The sequence below is a fragment of the Chiloscyllium plagiosum genome, chromosome 32 (genome assembly GCF_004010195.1).
Source record: "Chiloscyllium plagiosum isolate BGI_BamShark_2017 chromosome 32, ASM401019v2, whole genome shotgun sequence".
NCBI classification, from domain to species: Eukaryota; Metazoa; Chordata; class Chondrichthyes; order Orectolobiformes; family Hemiscylliidae; genus Chiloscyllium; species Chiloscyllium plagiosum.
This window is the reverse complement of record NC_057741.1, coordinates 31,219,823-31,244,248: the sequence shown is the minus strand read 5'-3', so window position 1 is coordinate 31,244,248 and position 24,426 is coordinate 31,219,823. Positions and strand designations below refer to the sequence as shown.

Below are 24,426 nucleotides of genomic sequence, written 5' to 3'. Positions count from 1 at the left end.
TCTGACTAAACAGAGTAATCTCGACTGACATAAGCAGTTCCCTTGTAAACTAAGTTATGTGTTTCAGAAAGTTTTAATAAATATGTGTGTGCCAAATGGCCTCTTTCTGCACTGTAACAATTGTACGTGTGTGTGTATGTATGTCTATGTATAAATGTACTGGAATGTGGCTTGTTGACAAAATCAAGGCCAACCTCCTAAAAAAAGGCTCTGGAATTCTCTGGATATTTGTTTTCCAGCTTTCATCCCGTTAATGCAGAGAATATGTCGAGTAACGTACCCTCTGAAAGGTTAGCTTAACCTATTTCTTACAATAATCTTGTTAACTGGTAGATTGAAGACAGGCTGTGTGAAACATTGAGTGGCCTCAATGACAGGTGTCAGCTGTAGCTCAATGGCAGGACTGACATCCCTGGATCAGATGGTTTTATGTTCAGGCCCCATTATCGAAAGCTCAGCTCAGAATCTAGGCTGGCCCTCCTTAACAGTTGTTAGAGTGTGCTGTCTTGGATGAGGTGTTAAACTTGAAAATAGGAACAGGAGTAGGCCATTCAGCCCCTCCAGCCTGTTTTGCCACTCAATGAGATCATGGCTAATCTGTGATCTTACCCCACAGACCTACCTTTGGTTCATATTCCTTTATAACTCTGTTTACAAAAATCAATCTACCTCAGGTTTAAAATTAACAACATCCACCGTCGTTTGTGGGAGTCCTGTCTGGTGTTTATGGATGTCCTGTGTATCTTCTCCAGAGTCATCAAAAGAACCCACAGTGCCTCCCAAAAAGTAGCTGGGGATTACTCCTCCTATACCCTGGCTAACATTTATCCCTCAACCAAGCGTCACCTAAACAGAGAATCTGGTCATTATCACTTGGTGTTTGTGGCCTCTTGCTATGTGCATATTGGCTGCCATGCTTCTTACCTTTCGACAATGATAACACTTGTAAAGTACTTCATTGGGTTTAAAATTCTTTGGGATATCCAGAAGCACTACATCGATGCAAGTTTTTTTCTCTTTTTGATATGGACTGAGAGATGATGCCATCTTGTTCTGTGGGCAGTAGGCCACAACAACCTCAAGTGTGTTTCTTGTTTGGTGCTAATGTTTCTCCTGTACCACTAGATAAAGCAGCACTTTCTGACACAGAGCTCACTCTGAGATATTCTCAGAGATATGTTCTTAGACAGGAGTTATATGGGGTTTCTGGATTTATGGAACGGCCATTTATTGTGTCGGTGGTAACTTAAGATGAATGCTGACATCTCCTGAGCAGGATATTTTTTGGAGCTGTCCTGTCAACACTGCACATTATGCCCACAGCTGTTTTCTCTGGATTGTTGCTAGGTGCAGGGATGCATGCTCTGATTCAACATGCAACACCAAAGTATAACTGGGTGCAGAGTGAGTTGGATAGTCCTTGTTAGCTATTATGAAATTACATCTTTTATTTGCAGAGCAAGTGATATTGTAAAAAGAATTCACTCGTGGATCCTGACCCCTCTTGTTTAAAGTGCAGTCACTAAAGAACTCACTACCAATGTTGTTCCTAGTGAGTTACTACTTGCTATGAATATGTTATTCTCAAACCCATGGGGCACTGTATATAGAAGGAATGCTACATCAAAAGGTCAGACTCATGTTACTCAGTAAGACTTACAATAATTTTTGGATGCATAGATCACTATCATATTCGTGGAGAGAGCTGATTGGTAAAGTGAAGCCACAAAGAACAGAGCAGCTTCTTGCTAGTTCTTTCTGTTTCAATCTGAAGGGGGTGGGGGTGGTGATTATGGGGGTGAGGAAGTGGTGGGAAGCTATCTTTTTTTTTTGGCAGGATCTAACTTCTCCCTCTGCAAAGCTAGTCCATAGCACTGAGGTAGAGCATGGGTAATGAAAGGATTAAGAGCCATTTCTTTAACAGATACAGTGCCCATATTCAATACTGAACTCACTGTGCCCAGTAAGTTTAAAGGGCATCTGCATCCAGCTACTGTGCAAGTGTTTCACTGGGCACTGTTCATTATTCAGGGCAAGGTGCCTGCTCAATATACGTAATGTCTGCAAGTTGAAAGGGAGAATAATCCAAGAGGAATCCAGGAACCACTGTGGGAATGTCCCATTTTCTCAATGCACAGCTTTCATTAGATTGAGGGCTGATTGTTAATCTTGCATGACTCAAGCGTGGGATATTGAATAAACATCAGGCTGGACCACCATGAAGTAAATCCCCCACACACAAAAGAGGTTCAAGAATGACAAAAGGAAATAAATACATGAACCAAACCTCCCCTGCCTCCTCCCGATCTCCGATAAACCTGTCTCTGAGAACTGTACGGAGTGCATTATGGGAGGAAGTGCAATGTAGGATTTACGTATCCAATCTAAGTTTTTTTTCCTCAGAGGTTTGTAAATCTTTGGAACTCCTTGCCACAGAGTGGGGGCAGAATCCCTGTGTATATTTAAGGCTGAGATAGATTCTTGATCAGTCGGGGATTGCAGTTTATAGGGAAAGGGCAGGAAAGTGGATGTGAGGAAAGTTAGATCAGCCTTCATCCTATCGAATGGCCTACTCCTATTCCTATTTCTTATCATCTTTTCCACTGAATCTTAGCTGGAGGTGCTTTGCTGGTTTAGAGGGATGTTAGTGAAAGGTCCTATTTTGTCATAAGATTTGGAAAGAGAAAGTTGACAATAGTCTGGTGCTCAGTTTCTGAGTGAATGGATTCATTAGTGTCAGGCCATAACGATATAGAATGAAAGTGGGCAAATAGAGTTGACGTGTAGATCAGCATTAATTAAAGTGAGTGGTGGAACAGTCCCGAGAGGTTGAATGCCCTCCTCCCATCCTACATTTAGAGTTTCATTGCTTCTTTTCTTTCCCCTCTTCCATTTCCATCCATGCTGCTTCTTGATATCTACAATATTACTCTTGAACTGTTCATAGGGGAGCCTTGGAAGAATAAAAGTTCTTACTTTCACTTCTACCCTCCCAATTATTGTGCAAGTTGCACATTTTCTGCATTTGTATAGACCTCATATTTCTGTACTCCCAGCCTGATGTCTCCTTGATGTATAGCTACAACAGCAGTGACAGTCCTCCATTATTGTCGTTATTGCAAGAGGGTTTGAGTACAGAAGTAGAGAAGACTTGCTTCAGTTGTATAAAAACTTAGACCACACCTGGGGTACTGTGTGCAGTTTTGATCTCCTTATCTCAGGGAAGATATTATTGCTGTAGAGGGAGTTCAAAAAAGGTTCACTAGATTGTTCTTGCGATGGTGGGACTGTCTTAGAGAGATTGGGTCAACTGGTCCTATATCCTCTAGACTTTCAAAAATGAAAGGCGATATCTTTGAAATGTACAAAATACTAAATGGATAGAATGGCGTAGTTGAGGTAAGATCTTTCCCCAGTTTGGGAATATAGAACCAGGAGCATTGTCTCACAGTAAGGGAGATGCCACTTATATCTAAAATGAAGATAAATTATTTTATTCAGAAAGATGTGAATCTTTAGAATTTTCTACCACGAAGGACTCAGTCTTTGAGTATGTTTCAGGCAATGATTGATAGATTGCTGATTATCCATGGCATGACAAGGTTATGGGAATGGAATGGATGAAAGACATTGAAGTGTTGATCACATGATCATATTGAATAGCAGGGTAGGATAGATGGGCTGAATAACCTACTTCTGTTCCTAATGCTTCACCAAGTGACATTTTTCAAGTGTGAACCCAGATATTGATTGGAAATCTATCGTGAAGAGTATCGGAATTTGAGCTCCAAGCCTATCATGAAAATTTAGAAGCAGCTTATTTCCCCAGTTCTGGTAGATTCCAGAATTCTCTGACTGCTGATTTCAGAGCATGTAAACATCCGAAGCATGGCAGCTGGTGTGAAGAACGTCAAAAGAAAACAGACTTACACTTCACAACCATCAGGACAGGCCAAAATATCTTCAAATCAATGAAGTACATTTGAAGTGAAGTCACTGTTGTAATGCAGGAAGTTCTGGAGCCAATTTTCACACAACATGATCCAGAAGCCTGCTTGTGATAATGACTCGATCATTTATTTATAGTCATGTGCTTTTCATGATCTTAAAATGTAAGGAACATAGCGAGCAAGCATTGTGAGGCTGCAATGGGATAAATGATCTGCTGAGGTGATAAATGTTGCCTGGGGTACTAAAGAAGACAACCTTTTCCCAAATAATACTTTTCATTTACCTAAGAGGGCAGGCACAGACTCAGTTCAACATCTCATCTGAAAGATGGCACACTCGAAAGGTCAGCCTCTACTGTCAGTCTAATCCATGATGGGGACTTGAACCCACAACTTTCTGACTTGAAGGTGTGCATATTAGCAGCTGAGTCACAGCTGACACCTGAAACACTTTCATGGTCTTAGGAGGTTATTACCATTTGAGTAGTGGGCGTATGTTTGTGTGGTTTAAAAAGTTCTCACTATCAATTTGTTCGAAGAGTACAGAGAAACTACACCTGATGCACCATTCCTAGTGGATGCTGTGTGGTTGGTTCTGATCTCACAAACACAGTCAGCTCACACCACAAACCAAATGCCATAATTTTCCTCGTCCAATCAAATGAGACAAATTGTGTTTTGAGCTGAACTTACTCTGATTGGGGAGAAAGTGAGGTCTGCAGATGCTGGAGATCAGAGCTGAAAACGTGTTGCTGGAAAAGCGCAGCAGGTCAGGCAGCATCCAGGGAACAGGAGAATCAACGTTTCGGGCATAAGCCCATTCCTGAAGAAGGCTTATGCCCGAAACGTCGATTCTCCTGTTCCCTGGATGCTGCCTGACCTGCTGTGCTTTTCCAGCAACACGTTTTCAGCTCTTACTCTGATTGGGATCAGAGACCTTTCCCCCTTGCTGATGGACACCATCCTATTGTCAGGAGACAAGTGAATGACTTTACCTGCCCAACTACCACAAATGCCATTGTAAATCTTATTTATTGATGGGATGTGGATGGCACTGGTAAAGTCAGCAGCTGTTATTGCTATTCCTAAGCGGCCTCGAGATATGAGGGAAAACTTCACACACACACACAAGGAACCATAAGCCAACAAATATTCAAGGATTCCAAGCATTGCAATTTTAATCAGTCCCATTCTGCAGGAATGTGGCACTTCATTGTCTTTCCCCTGACATCACTCACTCTTTATCTGAATCTTGGCTGCTGGCAACTACAATGTACAGATTACTGCTGCCTGCTGGTCACTGCAACCCACTGGTCACTACTGCCCATTGGACACTGCTATCTGCTGATCGCTACCATTTGCTGGTTACTGCTGCCCACTGATCACTGGCATCTGCTGGTCACTACTACTCACTGCCATCCACTGCTCACTGCCTCCCACTGCTCACTGCCTCCCACTGGTCACTGCCTCCTGTTAACAAATACTTTTCACTTGCACAACACAAGATGACATACTGTATACAAATGTGAGACTTTTTTCTTAATTGTGTGTGGAGTGACATTATTGTGAAGGCATTTTCCAATGGTTGCATATCATTTCCTTACTCAAAGTTTCTGTTTTATGTTCTCTTATCAAACTGCAATATTTAATTTCAGGACAACTGATAATGTAGAACAGGATGAAAGGCTACTTCAATAAGACTCGCACCCACGTCTTAATCAGTCTCCCTCCCTTTAATAAGCTGATGGGTGTGGTTCATAGTCTGTCCCTCTCTAAATATAACACTGGAAGTCAAGTCACCTTGTACCATGTTGAGAGTCATTTAAAACAAACATAACTGATGTTTGTTGATATGAATTATGGTGGAGTGGAGTGTGCAGCTCATGCCGTCATTACTAGACAGCCTAATGGATACAAATAAATGAAAAATTAAAATCAATTTATAACTTTATTTTTGAATGAATGAAGAAAGTTGAAAAAAATATGATCTGCCATTCTGTTTTCCCTTTTCCTATTCCAATGTACTGTTCCAAAGCATCGTAGCAGAGGTTGGATCTGAGACCAGTAAAGTTCCCTGACATCTTGTTAGAACCACATAACCAATCCAGATTTATTAACTTCTTCTGTCACAGGAGAGTTAATCAAATCATACAGTTTTACAGAACAGAAGCCCTTCAAGCCTTTGAAAGAGGCATCTAATTCATCAAACCCCCTGTACTTTCTTCCATTAGCTTTGCAACATTTTCCTTTGCAGCCATTTATCCAATTACTATTAAATGTTTGAATGAAACTGAATCCTCTGCCTTTGAAGCAATTCATGCCAGGTTTTAAAAAAAGACACACACCTCAGGTTCTTTTGCCAGATAAAGTCATAGAAATAAAAATGGATTTTAGTTTTGGTCATTGCAAGTGGTGTCTTATGGTCAGTGAGATTTTTTATCGACTACTTCTCTTACAGATTTCAAATTTCTACACAGCTAGAAAAAATGTCATTGCAGTTCATTCTGCAATGTTTCCTGCCTTGACAACATAAGAAATAGGAGCAGTTATATAACCCCTTACGTTTGCTCTGCCATTCAATAAGACTGTGGCTGATCATCAGCTGGATTTCCCTATATCCCCAAAACCTTTGTGTCCATCACTTTCTATTTCCCATGTTCTGTTTTTTATCTCTTGAGGGCTCTGAATCAGTCTGGCCTAACTGTATGACTGACAGCTCTCTATTGAACCATTCATTCCTCACCTGGAAAGATCCTGGACAATGTTCACAAGCTATTCAGTCTCAGAGGACAATGCCGATGATGTCCGCAGTCGTCTCTTTCCTGCAGGGTGTCACTGTAAAATGATAAAAATGATATTGATTTCCCCCATTTTCCATCTCCCCTCCTCCCTTCCCAAGGTGAAGTCAATTTCAACCCTGTCCAAAGATGAGCTAACTGCAGCACAGACAAAGGATTGGTTTTATCTGCTTTGTCTGGTGTTGAACACTTATTAACAGGAGCTCCACAACTCTATTATTGTAAGATACTTTATGAATGTGTGTATTAAGGTAAGTCAGCATTGTGCAGTAAAGCAAAAACAACAATGTTCTGAGGAGAAGATTACTGGGTTACCTGACTGAAAATTATACTAACATTGCCAATAGCAGGATGTCCAATTACAGTGTTTGTTGAATCCAATTACTCTACCATTTTGAGGTAAGTCCTGTGCTGTCTTCCTCCAATCCCTTAAAGTATGTCATGTCAGTCCAACACAGTAGCTTTTATCATGTGTGAATCTTATAGCAACACCCCAGTGGTATTGTCAACTGATCAAGTCAGCAGCCAGTTTGTAATACTTTCGATGACGGATGAGGCAAATTTTGGAGAAAAAGATGGGATGCCTCTCAGCACATTTAATGTTCAAAGAGTAAATTAAATTGAAAAGATACAATTTAGTTTTAGTTGAATAACAATCTCATTCTAAGAACATCTTCCAAATGAATTTGTTAAATCATTGTTCAAGTTCAGCCATTGCCTATTAATGTTAGAATAGCAGCGAAATTGTCTTTGTGAATTAATTATGAGAAATTCACATCTAATTATCTGTTCTTACTGTATAGAATTGTGTTGGATTGAAGCTATAGAATGTAGTACCTACAATTGTTGATATTGAAAGGCTCACTCTGTGACAGTGAACTCCCTGAGCAGATGAGGCTACTGTTTGATCAATTCCAAACTTGAACTTGTTTATTCTACTCTTCCCAGCTGTGTGCCAACACGGATGTAAACATGGCGAGTGTGTGGGACCAAATAGATGCAAGTGCTACCCAGGGTACACAGGCAAAACATGCAATCAAGGTAAGAACAAGAATCCCAATTAGATGTTATGATGTTGTCCAATGCAGAAGGATTTTCTTATTTGAGTGAACCCTTCACATGCTTTGACAGATTAGTCAAGAAATAGCATTGGCATTACACAATAATACGATATTAACCATTCCCATCAATAAATTGCATGTATATCATTTGTTCAAGTAATAAATGGTCCTGAATTTATACACTAAAGAAGCATAAACCATAGATAAATTTTAGATACACATAACTTTAGGTACACATAAAATATTTACACACTATGGTAAATTTCTGAGTTACATATGTTGAGGATATATATGATTTTAAAACATAGAAGTGCAAGTATATATACAGGTATATTTTGGGGATTGGTGAGCTCTGTTGTCTGGACAGCTAGTTTGTGAGGAAGCATAACATAACAGCATGAATCAATTCCCACATCCATTGAGGTTATCACAAAGGTGCCACCTCCTCAACCTCATCCATTGCCTGAGGGGAGGTGTGATGAGCTTCAGGTTAAACTCACCACCGGCCAGCGCTCTCTAATGACAGCTCTATGGTCCTCTGGGAATATGCTGACTTTCACTTTATTTACATTTGGGAAGTCCTGTGTGACAGTGGGTAAGTGGCCCTGGCTCTGAAGCAGAGATTTGAGATTCGAATCCCACCCTAGGACCATAAGGTCAAGGAAGTTGACAGTACTGCAAATCCTTCCGCTTTGTGTCAGGTGACAGGCACCAGAAACCATAACACCATAAATTATAGGAGCAGAATTAGGCCATTCAGTCCATCAAGTCTGCTTTGCCATTCGATCTTGGCTGATATGTTTCTCAACCCCAGTCTCCTGCCTTCCCGCTGTAACCCTTGATCCCTTTACAAATCAAGAACGTATCTATTTCTGTCTTAAACACACACAATGACTTGGCCTCCACAGGCCTTTCTGCTGCAAGGGGAGAAATTCCTGGTCATTCACGTGATGGAAAGCAAGTTGGAGTTGGTACTAGCTCACTCCATTGCTCCATGTAATCCTATTTTCAGGAACCCTGAAATGTTCAAAAACCAATTAAATATTCTGAACTGTCATCACTGTTGTCGTGTAGGAAAGACTTTAGTATTAATTTGGACTTAGAAAACTCCCAAAGCAATAATGTGACAATGACCAGCTAAAACTTTAGCGATGTTGATGAAATTTAAATATTGATCAAGACAACGGGAACAGATCTCTGCACAAAGTACATGTTACCACAACTTAGACTCCCTACCATGGTTATATTTAAATATATTTTTGTATGCTGCTAATTTTTCCCCAATCTGGAGGATACCTATTTCTTGGGAAATATTTAATGTATCTATAAACAGTACACCCTGGCTTTCACAGCTTTCACTTTACATACTAGCTTCACGGAGCTCAGATATTCAGGTTCAATTTTTCAAAGGACCCCTTTGTTTCATTTCATAACTTTAGGAACTGGAGCAAATACTCTGGTGCTCAAATGTAGTCTTTGACATCTGGAGCATTTGAAAACAATATTGATCTATTTCTTGGGTTATTTTCGTAAGGAGGTTTCAAATGCATGCAAAGCAATATTTTGCACATCACAGGTGGGGAGAATGAGATAGTGGATTACAAACTGACACGTCTTTCCATCTTCAAACCGTGTATTCAAAGCCTGTAGGGTACTGTGAGGAGTTAATGAGGAGGAACTCAGAAATCAAGCATCTGTAGAAATGCTTGATTCAGATTTTCTTTGCTGCTGTTTCTGGAGGCAGTGATTAATGTTAAGGTTCTTTCTGGGGTTGCTGGTAGTTGTCTGGTGCTCGATGCGGCTGGCAGTCTTTTCTGTTTTGGAATTGTAATGTATGTTGGCTATTCCACCCCAAGGGAATCACAACCAAGATTGAATCTGGTCTCATCTAATGTCCATTCTCTCACTTTTTAGGAAGGGGAGAAATTGAATTGTGATTTAAATAGAAATCCCAACACTAAACCAAAATCCCATCTGCCCTGTCAATCAGATGCAAAAGACCTGAGGCCAGTATTGTCAAGTAGAAAAGTGGAAGTATTCCTGGTGTTCTGATCAATATTTTATTTTCAATCAACATCACGGAAACACGATCTGGTCATTGTCACATTGTTATGTTTGGGAGTCTGCTGAGGACATTATAACAGTGACTTCAGTGCAGATTATTTAATTGGCTTTCAAGCACTTTAGCATTCCTGAGAATGAGAAGGTTACTATAAAGTGGATATCCTTCTTTTTTTAACTCAGTAAATCCTATACTTTCATTAAAGGAAAAGATTTTACCTAAATCTGCTGTGACCCCCGCTTCAAATCCTGCACCCATGAATCTCTACAATATGGAAGCAGGCCATTCGGCCCATTAAATCCACGCTGACTCTTTGAAGAGCATCCCATCCCCCAACTTACCCGCTGGTTAATCCACCCATGTTATTTTGTACCATAACAAGTATCATTTTCCCAACATAATTTAAATCTGGACTGAAAATAAACACTATTTGGGGGGGTGCACAGTGGCTAGCACTGCTGCCTCACAGCGCCAGGGACCTGGGTTTGATTCCAGCCTTAGGCGACTGTCTGTGTGGAGTCTGCACATTCTCCCGGGTTTCCTCAGGGTGCTCCGGTTTCCTCACCCAATCCAAAGATGTGCTTATTAGGTGAATTGGCCACGCTAAATTGCCCATAATGTTTTGGGATGTGCAGATTAGGTGCATTAGTTAGGGATGATATAGGATAGAAGGATAGGGGGATGGGTCACTGTTCAGAAAGTCAGTGTGGACTTGTAGGGCCGAAGAGCCTGTTTCCACATTATCGGATTCTATAATTCTGTCATATTTATCAGACCAGTAGTAGTTTAAGAATAATCATGTGCTGGCCACTCAGGTGAATTTTGAACATAATTACCTGGATGTTTTCATGACTGATATTTTTAATTCTTGCAGATAGAACACGATCGTTTCTTTAATGAGATCTGTTACTGTCTGGCGATGCTAACCATTTAGTCAGAATTCTTGAGGTTGACTTTGTTTTGAACTAAAAGCAGATTTTGGATTCATTGAGGAAAGTTAGACCTGCTAGCTTGATAAATGAGGACAAAGCCACTCGGGACTTGACCTCTGTTCATTGGAGAAATGAACTGTTTACTCACAGCCCTGAACCCCAACGGACATCAAATTAGACAAGTGGCTTGTAAATACTGGAGCAACAAGCAAGTAATGATACTTGCCCTGGGTTTTTATATGAGCATGTTGTCTAAAAATAATTGTGAGTGCAAGTTCAAGAATATAAAATGCTGGTCTTATTTGTCATTATTCCTTATTAGTTTATAGAGTTATAGAGTCATATAGATGTACAGCATGGAAACAGACCCTTCGGTCCAACCCGTCCATGAGGACCAGATATCCCAACCCAATCTAGTCCCACCTGCCAGCACCCGGCCCATATCCCTCCAAACCCTTCCTATTCATATACCCATCCAAATGTCTCTTAAATGTTGCAATTGTACCAGCCTCCACCACTTCCTCTGGCAGCTCATTCCATACACGTACCACCCTCTGTGTGAAAAAGTTGCCCCTTAGGTCCCTTTTATATCTTTCCCCTCTCACCCTAAACCTATGCCCTCTAGTTCTGGACTCCCCCACCCCAGGGAAAAGACATTGTATATTTATCCTATCCATGCCCTTCATAATTTTTTAAACCTCTATCAGGTCACCCCTCAGCCTCCGATGCTCCAGGGAAAACAGCCCCAGCCTGTTCAGCCTCTCCCTGTAGCTCAAATCCTCCAACCCAGGCAACATCCTTGTAAATCTTTTCTGAACCCTTTCAAGTTTCACAACATCTTTCTGATAGGAAGGAAACCAGAACTGCATGCAATATTCCAACAGTGGCCTAACCAATGTCCTGTACAGCCGCAACATGACCTCCCAACTCCTGTACTCAATACTCTGACCAATAAAGGAAAGCATACCAAACGCCTTCTTCACTATCCTATCTACCTGCGACTCCACTTTCAAGGAGCTATGAACCTGCACTCCAAGGTTCTCTGTTCAGCAACACCCACTAGGACCTTAGCATTAAGTGTTTAAGTCCTGCTAAGATTTGCTTTCCCATGGGCAGCATGGTGGTTCAGTGGTTAGAACTGCTGCCTCACAGTATCAGGGTCCTGGGTTCGATTTCCGCCTGTCTGTGTGGAGTTTGCACATTCTCCCCATGTCTTCATGGGTTTCCTCCAGGTGCTCCGGTTTCCTCACACAATCCAAAGATGTGCAGGTCGGGTGAATTGGCCATGCTAAATTGCCCACAGTGTTAGGTGCGTTAGTCAGGGGTAAATATAGGGAAGGGAATGGGTTTGGGTGGGTTTCTCTTCAGAGGGATAGTGTGGACTTGTTGGGCTGAAGGGCCTGTTTCCTCACTGTAGAGAATCTAATCTAAAATGAAGTAAAGTCCATCTGTCACTTCTCGGCCCATTGGCCCATCTGGTCCAGATCCTGTTGTAATCTGAGGTGCCCTTCTTCGCTGTCCACTACACCTCCAATTTTGGTGTCATCTGCAAACTTACTAACTGTACCTCTTATGCTCGCATCCAAATCATTTATGTAGTAAACAATTACAGAACTAGATGCTGCAATGGCTTGGATAACCTTTCACCTTTGGGATCTGCGTCCGTATGATGGTTGGGCTGGAAGTCTTGTTGCTTTCAGATGTCTGTCCTGTGACAGGAGATTACAGAGCAGGCTTTCTTTTATTGTGGGAAAGAGTGAAGGAGGTTTTTCATTTACCAGGCCTTTAATAGCCCCATCCCTATTGAATTATATACCCAAAACAAAAGGACTCTGACTTTTACTAACAGGGACATGAGTAAAGGGACATGAATAAATGTGTCAAAACTTTGATTCACCTTAAGTTGGATTGCTGATTGCCACATTGTGGGAAAGATACTTCATCATAGAGTCATAGAACACAGAAATAGATCCTTTGGTCCCTATCCCAGACTGAACTAGTCTCATTTACCTGCAATTATCTCATATTCCTCCAAGTCCTTCCTCTTCATGTATCCATCTAAATGCCTTTTAAATATTATAATTGTACTCGCCTATATCACCACTGTTGGTAGCTCGTTTCCATACACACACCACCCTGTAAGTGAAGAAGTTACCCCTCAAATCCCTTTTAAATCCTTCCTCCCTCACCTTAAACCAATGCCTCTCTAGGTTTGGACTCCCCCTGCCTTGGGAAAGAGACCTTGGCCATTCACCTTATCCACACCCCTCATTCTTGGAGATGTTGAGTGCGAATTCAACTGAAGGATGCTGAGGAAACTCTTGCTGGGGAGTCAGTGACAAAATGAAACCAATTTCGAATGTTACTACGTGTGAGGAGTAAAATTGAGAGAAAATATTTGAAGCAGAATAGAAAGCCATGCTCGAAGGAGAGATGCTGGATTCATTTTAGATTGCACTGGGAAAGAGCCAGTGTAACCATAGGGTGTACTGGTAATGTCTGTAGTAATCCAGTAATGCAGAACAATGCCCTGGGGATGTGGGCTCAAATCTCATCACCAGTGCAGTTGGTGATATTTGAATTAATTGAAAATCTGGAGCAAAAGTGTAGTTCAATTGTAACCACTGTTGGTTGTCGCCATCTTTTTCATTAATGCCCTTTAGGGAGGGAAGTGAGTCCAGACCCACAGCAATGTGGTTGACTCTTAACTGCCCTCTGGGCAATTAGGGATGGACAGTAAATACTGGCCTGGCCAGTGGCATCCACATCCTATGAACAAACAAATGGCTATCCTCTTTTTTTTTTCTTTTAATATTGGGATGTGTATGTTACTAGCCCGTTCTGCATTTATTGCCCATCTGTAAATACCCTGGAACTGAATGGCTTGCCATACTATTCTGGAGGCAGCTAAGAGTCAGCCACATTGCTGAGAGTCTGGTGAGAGTCTGGTGTCACATGTAAACCTGATCAGGTAAGGATGGCAGATTTCCTTCTCTAAAGGTAAACCAGATGAGTTTTTATTACAATGGGCAGTGATTATATGGGTGACCATTAAGCCAGCTTTTAATTCCAGGATTTTCCCTTAGATTCGGATTTTACCATCTGCCATAGTGGGATCTCGACTTGGGGTTCCAGGGGCAGCTAGGTCAGTAATATTACTGCTACACCACTGCATCCCTAATTCTAACTGACTTGGGAAATGAAAAGTTGTAAGTTAGTGCAATGGGTTTTAGGGGAGAGAGACAGACAGACAAACAGAGGGGTTTATTTCAATTTTTGGATGGAAAGTTGGATGGAGTGTAAGTCTGACTGCTGAGTTACTAACATTCATTTTCTGTTGCCTCACCCCAACCTTTCTGCTGTTTTGGAGGAGGTTACTTTATACCTAACCACTCTGTACCTGACCTGGGAGGGCTGGATACTGACAATGGGTGTATGAAATAAGAAAATTTCCCCTCACTCTAATGAGAAGACATTTTCACAAGGCAACTGGATTTTGTCGTTGCTAATTGTCATGATCTTTGACACAAAATTAATGAAATCCTGTTGGTTGCATTTTTCCTAACTACTTTCAGAGTTTCTCTCTCTCTGAATGTCTGAGCAATAGTTCAGGGCTTCCCGAACTGCGAGGTGAAATTTTGAGATTCACAAGCTCCAAGGAAGCAATGGCTACATGGAGCTCCAACCCTGTTCTAAAAACTGCAAGAAACTTTCAATCTTTGGAGCTTTATCTATGACGTAGGTGTGGCCAAATCTGCTGAACCTTGAGACTAAAATGTTGTGTGGAAAAACATTGCGGAGAAATTGATGATGTGAAACTTTGTAAAAACTGTGAATGAAACAGACACCATTTGCCCACATGACTCACCCTCACCCCCAAATCCACCGGCTGTCATCTCTCATATCTACCCCACCCCAGCTCTCAAGTCTGAGCTCAAGGTGACCATCAGTCACCATAAGGTCACAATGGAAAATCATTTTGTAAGCACTGCTATAGTTGTTACCTGATGCTAAATCTGATTAACTATTGATCAGGTTATAGATATTGTAAACAGCAAAGTGATCTATTTCTGATATGAATGAACCCAGATATAACCAAATAAGGGAAAGCACCAATGGTAATCTTAAAACAAGGCAAAACCTAAACAATATGTCCAATTTGTTTGGTCTTCATGTCATCTTTGCTCCTTTTTTGTATATAAGGGACTGTGAGAACAGCGGAACTGCTCACTGTACATGGAATGTAACATCCAGAGGTCACTGACGTTAATGATCATGTTTAATAAGGAGATGGAAGAACCTTTTGAATAGTGTTTAGATCAACAGCTTGTACATTTTTGAATGTGGTGGCATCATAGTTTTAGTATTTGAGTAACAACCTCAAAATCATGAGTTCAAATTTCACAATCGTGATGCAGCTAAATACTGCTACACATACAATTATCGTGGGAATTCTAGATATTCTCTGCACTCTAGGTGGTATCATTGGATTTATTAATCTGCAAGTTTAATTTAGATAAATGTGAGGTGTTGCATTTTGGTAAGACAAATCAGCCATGGTAGAGCCCTGGGGAATGTTGTTGAACAGAGAATCCTAGGGGTGGACGTACATAATTCCTTGAAAATGGCATCACAGGTAGACAGAGTGGTGAAGGAGGTGCTTGGCAAGCATGCCTTCATTGGTCAGAGCATTGAGAGTAGTAACTTGGGATGTCACATTGTGACTATACCAGATATTGGTGAGGCACATTTAGAATACAGTACTATGTTAAATTCTGGTCACCCTTCTACAGGAAGGATAGTTGTTAAACTGGAAAGGGTGCAACATAGATTTACAAGGATGTTGCCAGGACTGGAAGGTTTGAGTTATAAGGAGACGCTGAGAGATTTTCCCCTGGAGCTTTGGAGGCTGAGAGGTCACTTTATAGTGGTTTATAATATCACGAGGAGCATGAATAGGGTGAATAGACAAGGTTTTTTTTCTCAGAGTAGGGGAGTACAAAAATAGAGGGCGGGAGGCGAAAGATTTAAAAGGGACCTCAGGGGCATAGAGTGGAGTATGTAGAGAATGAGTTACCAGAGGAAGTGGTAGATGCAGGTACAATTACACCATTTAAAAGACAGTTAGACATGTACATGAACAGGAATAGGTTAGAAATATATGGGCCAGGCACAGGCAAATGGGACTGGTTCAGTCTAGGAAACCTGGTTGGCATGGATGAGTTGGAACGAAGGGTCTGTTTCTGCGCTGTATGACACTGTGACTAACAAGAAATGACTATACAGAGCTATAGCACTAGTACTGAGTCACAGGTAACCAAATCAAAGCTAACTATTAGGTTCCTGAATTTGGTGCTACATGTCTTCCAAAGTCAATATCTACCTTCTTAGAATTTGGTATCATTCAAACTGAATCATCAATGTCAGCCTGACTCCTGTACAATGGAGGCAGTTGGAACTTAAAGCAATGTTTGTGTGAAGCATGTTGAGTGCTTTAACAGAAGTGTAACTCCAATGTCAAAAAGGATGTGTACAGTATACCCTAGAAACTAGATAGTTTCAGTCAGATTGATTCTTCAGATTCATGAGTTGAACTACAAGGAGAATTTGAGTATGAGCACCGTATATTCTCTGGAGTTTAGATTAGATTAGATCCCCTACAGTATGGAAACAGGCCCTTTGGCCCAACAAGTCCACACTGACCCTCCGAAGAGTAACGCACTCACACCCATTCCCCTACCCTGTATTTACTCCTGACTTGGCAATTTAGCATAGCCAATTTACCAGTTCCACCATCCAATAAGATAATGATCCTTTACCTCAACTCCACTTACCTCTCCTATTCCCATGTCCCTTAAATTCAGCTGACCTGCACATCTTTAAATTGTGGGAGGAAACCCACGCAGAAACTGGGAGAATGTGCAAACTCAACACAGACAGTCGCCCGAGGCAGGAATCGAACCTGGGTCCCTAGCGCTGTGAGCAGCAGCACTGAGCCACTGTACCACCCCAAGGAGAGAGTTTGCGATGCAGGGAGGTGTCAATGGCACATGTTCAGTGCCTGAGGCGCCATGAAGATTCTACCTTCTTGATGTCTTCCCTCCCCTGAAGTGTAGTGATCCTCGGGTTAAACCAGCACCAGGTCTCTCTCTCTCTCTCTCTCTCTAAAAGGGTGAGAGGTGATATAATTGAAATGTATAAACGTCTCACAGTGCAAAATTCTTTCAGCGTAGATGCTAAAAGGTTGTATCCACTGCCTTGGAGGATGGACCCCTTAAGCAATGGGGGTCATAGTCTCAAGGGACACTTAGAACTGAGTTGATGAGAGGTTCCATCATCCAGAGGGTTAGGAGTTTTTGGAATTCTTTACCCAGTAGGGCTGTGTATTATCAGTTATATTCCCTTAAGCAATTAGCAGTTTCTTTAGCAATTTTTGATTTTGTTTCAGATCTCCAAAAACTGCTGTCCGTCTGTTTTATTTCTGTTCTGAATGATAAGTTTGCGATGCAGAGAGATGTCAACAGCACAGGTTCAGTTCCTGAGGCACAATGAAGATTCTACCTTCTTGACTTCTCCCCTCCCTTGAGGTGTAGTGATCCTCAGGTTAAACCAACACTAGATATCTTTCTTTCTCTCTCTCTCTCTTTCTCTTTCTCTCTCTCTCTCTTTCCCTCCCACCCCCCACCCTCTCTCTCTCTCTCTCTCTTTCCCTCTCCTTCTCTCTCTGTCTCTCTCTAATGGGAGAACAACCCTTTGGAGCTATGGCACCTTTAGCTGAGGTTTCGAGTACTGTGCCAGACGTAACTTGGTAATTGAGAGGAATGATTTTATACTAAAATTAACTGCAGCATTTATTTTGTGGAACAGATTTTAATGAATGTGGGATGAAGCCTCGCCCATGCAAACATCGATGTATGAATACGTACGGCAGCTACAAATGCTACTGTCTGAATGGCTACATGCTCATGTCTGATGGATCCTGTGCCAGTAAGTGGTTTGTTTTCAATGCAGTCCTGTGTCCATCTCCTACCTTAGAAGATGCTTGCAGTTACTTGGTGGTGGCCTGCAGTAAGGCAATCGGTTCTTCCGAAGCTTGTGAAAGTAATTGCGACATTAACTATTCTTTATTGCAAGGGGAAATGGTGGCATCCTGGTAATGTCAGTGGAATCCAGAGCTCGCTGATAAGTAGGACATAGGTTTAAATCCCACTGTGGCAGATAGGCAAATTTAAATTCAGCACTTGGACATCTGAAATAAAAGCCGATGCAATGGTGACCACTGATTGTTGTAAGAAGAACCTACTTGATTCACTAATGTCTTTTAGGGAAGGAAATCTGCCATCCTTGCCTGGTTTGGTCTATGTATGTGACTCCAGATCCACAGCAATGTGGTTGACTCTTAACTGCCCTCTGTGCAGTTAGGGATAGGCAATCAATGTTGACCTGGCCAGCACACCCATAGCCCACAAATAAAAAGGAAACATTGCCTACCATAACCCAACTGACTACCATACAGAAATACTTCAAACACTGTAAAGATGGTGCAAATGTTGCATTGTATAGACACAAGTCTTTTCCGAAGGATATTGGTTAAACTATTTAGCACTGAGATGAGGAGAAGTCTCTTCACCCTGAGAGTGGTGAACCTGTGGAATTCTCTGCCACAGAGAGTGATTAAAACAAAAACATTGAATATTTTCGAGAACGCGATAGGTACAGTTTTTAGAGCTAAAAGTTCCAAAGGGAGTGGGGAGAAAGGAGGAACAGGGTATTGAGTTGGATTTTGTTTTTCTATCCATTCATGGAATATGAACACGGCCAGCATTTATTGCCTATTCCTCATTGCCCAGAGAGTAGTTAAGAATCAATCCCATGGCTGTGTGTCTTGAGTCACATATGAGCCAGACCAGCAGTTTGTTTCCCTAAAGGACATTGATGAATCAGATGGGTTTTTCCCAGCAATTCATAATGGTTCATGGTTGTCATAAGACTTTTAATTCCAAATTTTTTTAATTGAATTCAAATTCCATCATTTACCACGATAGGATTCATACCCACACCTCCAGAACAGTATTTGGGTCTGTGGATTGATAGTTTAGTGATAATACTGCCAGGCCGTTATTATGATGATCAGCTGTGATCAAATTGAATGGTGGAACAGGCTCAAAGGGCTGAATGTCCTCTCCCTGCTTCTATGTTCTGCACAGTCATTGGTCAGAGTCCATTGGAGTTCTAATTTCTTTGAGGCAGCTTGTTCAAGGCTTTGTTCATCGGCTACCAGGCTTGAGAAATGTCAGCCTGGGTTTCTGAGTGACAGCAGCACCAGGATCTATGAACACAGTGTGACTGGGAGCAGCCTCCCGAGTCAAAACAGCCCAGTTCACATTGAGCTCATGGTGCGGGCTGTGGGGCCACTGGGAGAGGGGAGACAAGGGTAGCTCAGTAGAAATCCAACAATAGCCAAACAAGGTGCTGATGGATATTCTCATTCACTCTGAGATGGCATCATCTAGTGGTGACAGCGAATAACCTTCAAGGAATGTTTTGCTCGCTCATCAACACTGCACACTTTAAGCAACCAGCCTAAAAGCCAACATTTGATCTTAGGGGTCCAGACAAAGTAAATAGGGAGAAACTGTTTGCTCTCACAAAAAGATCAAACATTAAAGGGGCACGGATTTAAAGTAATTTGCAAATGAATCAAATGCCTTGTGAGGAAAAGCTTTTACATGCAGCAAGTGGTTAGGGTCTGGGACAAACTGCCTGTGGACGTGATGGACACTGATTCATTCAAGAGGACAGCAGATTGCTATTTAATGAAGGAACAATATAGTTCCTTGAATGTAGACAGGGTAATGAAGAAGGCATTTGGTACACTTGCCTTTATTCATCAGTGTGTTGAGTATAGGAGTTGGGAGGTCATGTTGTGGCTGTACAGAACATTGGTTAGGCCACTTTGGAATACTGTATACAGTTCTGATTTCCTCGCTATAGGAAAGATGTTGTTAAACTTGAAAAGGTGCAGAAAAGATTGACAAGTGTGTTGCTGGGTTGGAGGGTTTGAGCTGGGAGAAGCTGAACAGGCTGGGACTATTTTCCCTGGAGTATCAGAGGCTGAGGGGTGACCTTATCGAGATTTATAAAATCATGAGGGACATGGATAGGGTGAATAACCAAGATCTTTCCAAGGGTAGGGGAGTCCAAAACTAGAGGGTATAGGTTAAGGTGAGAGGGGAAAGATATAAAAGGGGCTTAAGGGGTAACATTTTCACACAGAGGGTGATGCAGAATGAGCTGGCAGAGGAAGTGGTAAAGGCTGGTACAATTACAACATTTAAAAGGCATTTGAATAGATACATGAATAGGAAACATTTAGAGGGATATGGGCCAAGTACTGGCAAATGGAACTAGATTAATTTAGGATAACTGGCTGGCATGGAAGAGTTGGACTAAAGGGCCTGTTTCCATGCTGTACACCTCTATTACTCTATACTCAGGGTCACTGGGGAAAAGGCAGGAGAAAGGCAATAAGTTAGAACGCTGAGAGCTGGTACAGACACGATGGGCCAAACAGCCTCCTTTTATGCTGTAGCACTTCTGCGATTTGTGAAATCACTGGCCCATCGCATAGGTAGATGACACAGAAATGTAGAAAATAGGAATAGGAATAGGCCATTCGGCCCATTGAACCTGTACCACCTTTCAATATGATCATGGCTGATCATCGAACTCAATATCCTGTTCCTGCTTTCTCCCCCATACCCTTTGCTTCCTTTAGCCCTCAGAACTGAATATAATTCCTCCTGAAAACATTTAATGTTTCAGCCTCAACTGTTTTCTGCAGCAGAATTCCATAGGCTCACACTCTCTGGGTGAAGAAATTTCTCCTCATTTCTGTCCTGAATGGCCTACTCCATATCCTTAGACTGTAACCCCTGACTGCCCTACCATCAGAAATATGCTTTCTATGTTTTCTCTGTCTAGTCCTATTAAAATTTTATAGGCTTCTATGAGATTGCCCCCCTCATTTTTCTAAACTCCAGTTATTATAACCCTACTCCTCACTTCACGACAATTGTAACAAATTTAAAGTCAAACTCACTGGTGTGGCGAATCCTGTGTTCTTTGGAACTGTGGGCTGTCCGTGGGGCCTAGGTTCTGGCTCAAAAACTTTAGCCTGGAGGTTGCTGTGCCTTTGAACTTAACTTACCTGGTTTAAAAAGAGGGGGCATTGGGTAATGTTTCTGCTCCTGTGACTAATTGTCAGACACTCCCACAGGAAGCTGCACCTCTGCAGAGATAAGAGAGAAAAAGACACAGCAAATGTTGGAAATATTCAGCAGATCGAGGGCATGAATCGGGCTGGTGTTGGACAGGGGTGTACAAAGTTAAAAATCACACAACACCAGGTTATAGTCTAACAGGTTTAATTGGAAGCACAAGCTTTCAGAGTGCTGCTCCTTCATCAGGTGGAGAATAAGGTTGTAAGACGCAGAATTTATAGCAAAAGTTTACAGCGTGAATTAAGTGAAATTGAAAAAGACCTGGATTGTTTGTTAAATGATATGAAAGAACTGAAACCAACATGGTCATTTCAGTTACATCACACTGGAAACTTTTGCTATAAATTCTGTGTCTTACAATCTTATTCTCCACCTGATGAAGGAGCAGCGCTCCGAAAGCTAGTGCTTCCAAATAAACCTGATGGACTATAACCTGGTGTTGTGTGATTTTTAACTATGAATCAGGCTGACAGCCTTTTATCAGAACTGGGAAAAGCTTACAAAGCAAGGATTGAGCTCTGGGGAAAAGCCATGGAGGCCATGATAGAATAGAAGGGAAGATATTGGGTAGAGGGCAGTCGAGAATGATGGGGCAAGGAGTGCTGATGCAAGGGAAAATTGGCAGGTAATGGGACACAGGAAGTATAAATGGCAGCAACTGTCTGAAAAATGGGAGTTCACGGTTACGATCAGAAATTGCTGGACTCACCAGAAGGCTGTGATGTGCCAAACTGCAAGGTGACCTATTGTCCCTTAAACATGTGGTAGGATCACTGGAACAGGATCAGATGCTGAGGAGGGAGTGATCAGACTGGGAGTGCAATGGTGTGTCAGAGAGGCTAATGGATCAGCTATAGTGGCTTAATGTACTTCAATAAGTGATAAGCCTGAAACCTTCAACCATTCTTTCGTTATGGAGGTTGATTGAGCGAATATGCATTGTCAGCATTCCATCCTGGTCTTTTGTGATTGGTTGGGGTAATAGTGATGGCCATATGTGCACTGTGATAGTTTTCTTTTGCTAGTGCAGGAATGAACTTGTGTTGCTGTTGCTGTTTGACAGACATGCGGTCATGTGCAATGGCAAACTGCCAGTATGGCTGCGATGAGGTGAAAGGAGACATTCGGTGTCGTTGTCCATCACCGGGACTGCAGCTCGGACCTGATAGGAGGACCTGTGTGGGTATGTACGCCGGGGGCTTGTTCAAATTAGACTGTGATTTTCCAGCATTCCTTGTTTGAGGAATCACAGGCAGAAGTAGAACCTGTTACAAATGAGTCATAGAGTTTTACAACACGACAGAGACTCTTCGGCCCATCATATCTGTGCCAGCCATCCAACCCCATCTATTCTAATCCCATTTTCCAGTGCATATCCATAAGTTTGCAAGTAATGCATACCAAGTGCTCATCTAAATACTTTTCCAATGTCTTCAGATTTCCTGCCTCTAACCCCCTTTCAGGCAGTGTGTTACAGTTACTCACCTTCTGCTGGGTGAAAAACTATTGCTTGTATCCCCTCTAAACATCCTGCCCCTTAGCTTAAAACTGTGGTGCTGGTTGGAAGGTTAGTGATCCCTCTGTTAAGAGGAAAGGTTTCTCTCTATCTACACTCCTCATTACAAGGTGCAGTCAAAGTGCAGAGTGACCATTTTGAGGTAGAATAGCTCCACAGATTTGAGGGACTAAATGGTCTACTTCTGTTCCCATGTCCCTTCCCCATCCAATGACTTCATTTGGCTGGAGTTATCAGTTATTAGATGGTTTGCTTCTACTGAAGTACTAGCCTGATACAATCTGCCTGACTTTACAATTGCATCTACGAATTGTCCCCTTCATAGGCTGTCCATGGACAAAACAAAACTCTGAAAGGCAGCAGCCATTTGCAACAGGTCAGGCCTGAACTCCTGGAGTTGGTGTAACTCTCACACTCTGGTAGAGTGCACAGTTTCCCTCTCTTCCCTCTTCCTCCTGTATTTGCAGTGAATTAGCTTTTGCTTTGTTTTTGAATGATCAGTATTGGTTGTGTTCCCTTTGATAGGGTGGAATCCAGAGCTGCAGAGGGAGGAGGCAGTATTTTCGATGTTCTCATGCTTCACCTTTGCCAGTGGTCAGAGGAAGGCCAGAGGACAAAGAATGCCATGCATGGCCTGTGCGTTGGCTCACCCACAACACTGGCTTCACCCTGCAAGCCACACTGACAACCACTCACTTATTTTACAGCCCTACAGCGGAAAATAGAAATTAAAACTGTCTAGGCTGCTTATGATGCAGTCGTAACATTGCTACCTCTGAACCAGAAGGGCAGGGTCAAATCCCACCTGCCCCAGAGGTGTGGCGATTACCTATAATGTTAGTCTTGGCCAGGAGTGGAGCTCTGGCTCTAATCAGCTCGATCCTGTTAGTAGCTTGGTTTGGAAGGTCAACACAACTTACAATGTGACCCCTGGCTCAGCCTTTCAGAGATGTAAACTGTGACTATCCACTGAGCTGATTTAATTAACAACTGCCAACAAACTCCTATGGGTGTCCTTTCAGATGTCGATGAGTGTGCCACAGGGAATGTTGTGTGCCCAAGGTTTCGGAAATGCATCAATACCTTTGGAAGTTACTACTGCAAATGTCATGATGGTTTTGAACTGAGATACTACAACGGCAAATACCGCTGTCTAGGTAAGTCTCTTTAAAGGCGGACAGAGCTTTTGAATTCCTATTCAGATTCCGAGCATGTCTGCTGGGTATTATAATGGACAGAAAACCAGAAACTCTCCACTCGGACTGTGTTTGCAGCTGGGAGTGCTGGATTGTAGAATCAACTCTAGCAACAGACAGTCAGACACACATCCTGCATTCTCATTCATTTTATAATAAAATCCCTGTCAAAATGAGATAACGAGAGTCCAGAGACAGTACATTCCTGTTAGGGTGAAGAGTAAGGCTGAATGACTAGAGAAATTGAGGGTTTGGTGAAGTATAAGAAAGATGTGTAGGTCAGGTATAGACAGCAGAGATCGAGTGAATCCCTCGAAGAGTATGAAGGCAGTAAGAGTATACTTAAGAGGGAAATCAGGAGAGCGAAAAGGGGACATGAGATAGCTTTAACAAATAGGGTTGGGGAGAAGGTAGGAGAAGGGGGTTGAGAAACATGTAAGCCATGATTAAATGGCGGATCAGACTCAATGAGCTGAATTGCCTAATTCTGCTCTGATACCTTATGGTCATTTGATGTGCTGGAGATCAGTTAGCTTAGTCACTGGACTGCGGTTTTATCAGACTGGGTGATGCCAACAGCCTGGGTTCAACTCCTGCACCAGCTGACATTATTGTAAAGGAATCTACT

At 42.1% G+C, this 24,426-nt stretch overlaps 1 protein-coding gene and 1 long non-coding RNA gene across 3 annotated transcripts in view; one reads left to right on the top strand and one right to left on the bottom strand.

The window, feature by feature from the left end:
• The window catches only part of LOC122539478, a 39,723-nt gene extending 32,949 nt beyond the window's left edge, over window positions 1-6,774 (bottom strand). Inside the window, exon 1 of the long non-coding RNA XR_006309100.1 lies at window positions 6,694-6,774. This is a non-coding gene — a long non-coding RNA (uncharacterized LOC122539478). The remainder of the gene's footprint in view (window positions 1-6,693) is intronic.
• Window positions 1-24,426, top strand: part of npnta (nephronectin a) — a 70,346-nt gene that overhangs the window by 10,570 nt on the left and 35,350 nt on the right. The window contains exons 3-7 of one of the 2 annotated variants that reach the window (XM_043674349.1): window positions 240-290; window positions 7,697-7,789; window positions 17,671-17,790; window positions 22,150-22,269; window positions 23,625-23,759. In XM_043674349.1, the coding sequence (XP_043530284.1) occupies window positions 240-290; window positions 7,697-7,789; window positions 17,671-17,790; window positions 22,150-22,269; window positions 23,625-23,759 (519 nt within the window). The remainder of the gene's footprint in view (window positions 1-239; window positions 291-7,696; window positions 7,790-17,670; window positions 17,791-22,149; window positions 22,270-23,624; window positions 23,760-24,426) is intronic. The other variant, XM_043674350.1, reaches the window with a different exon arrangement.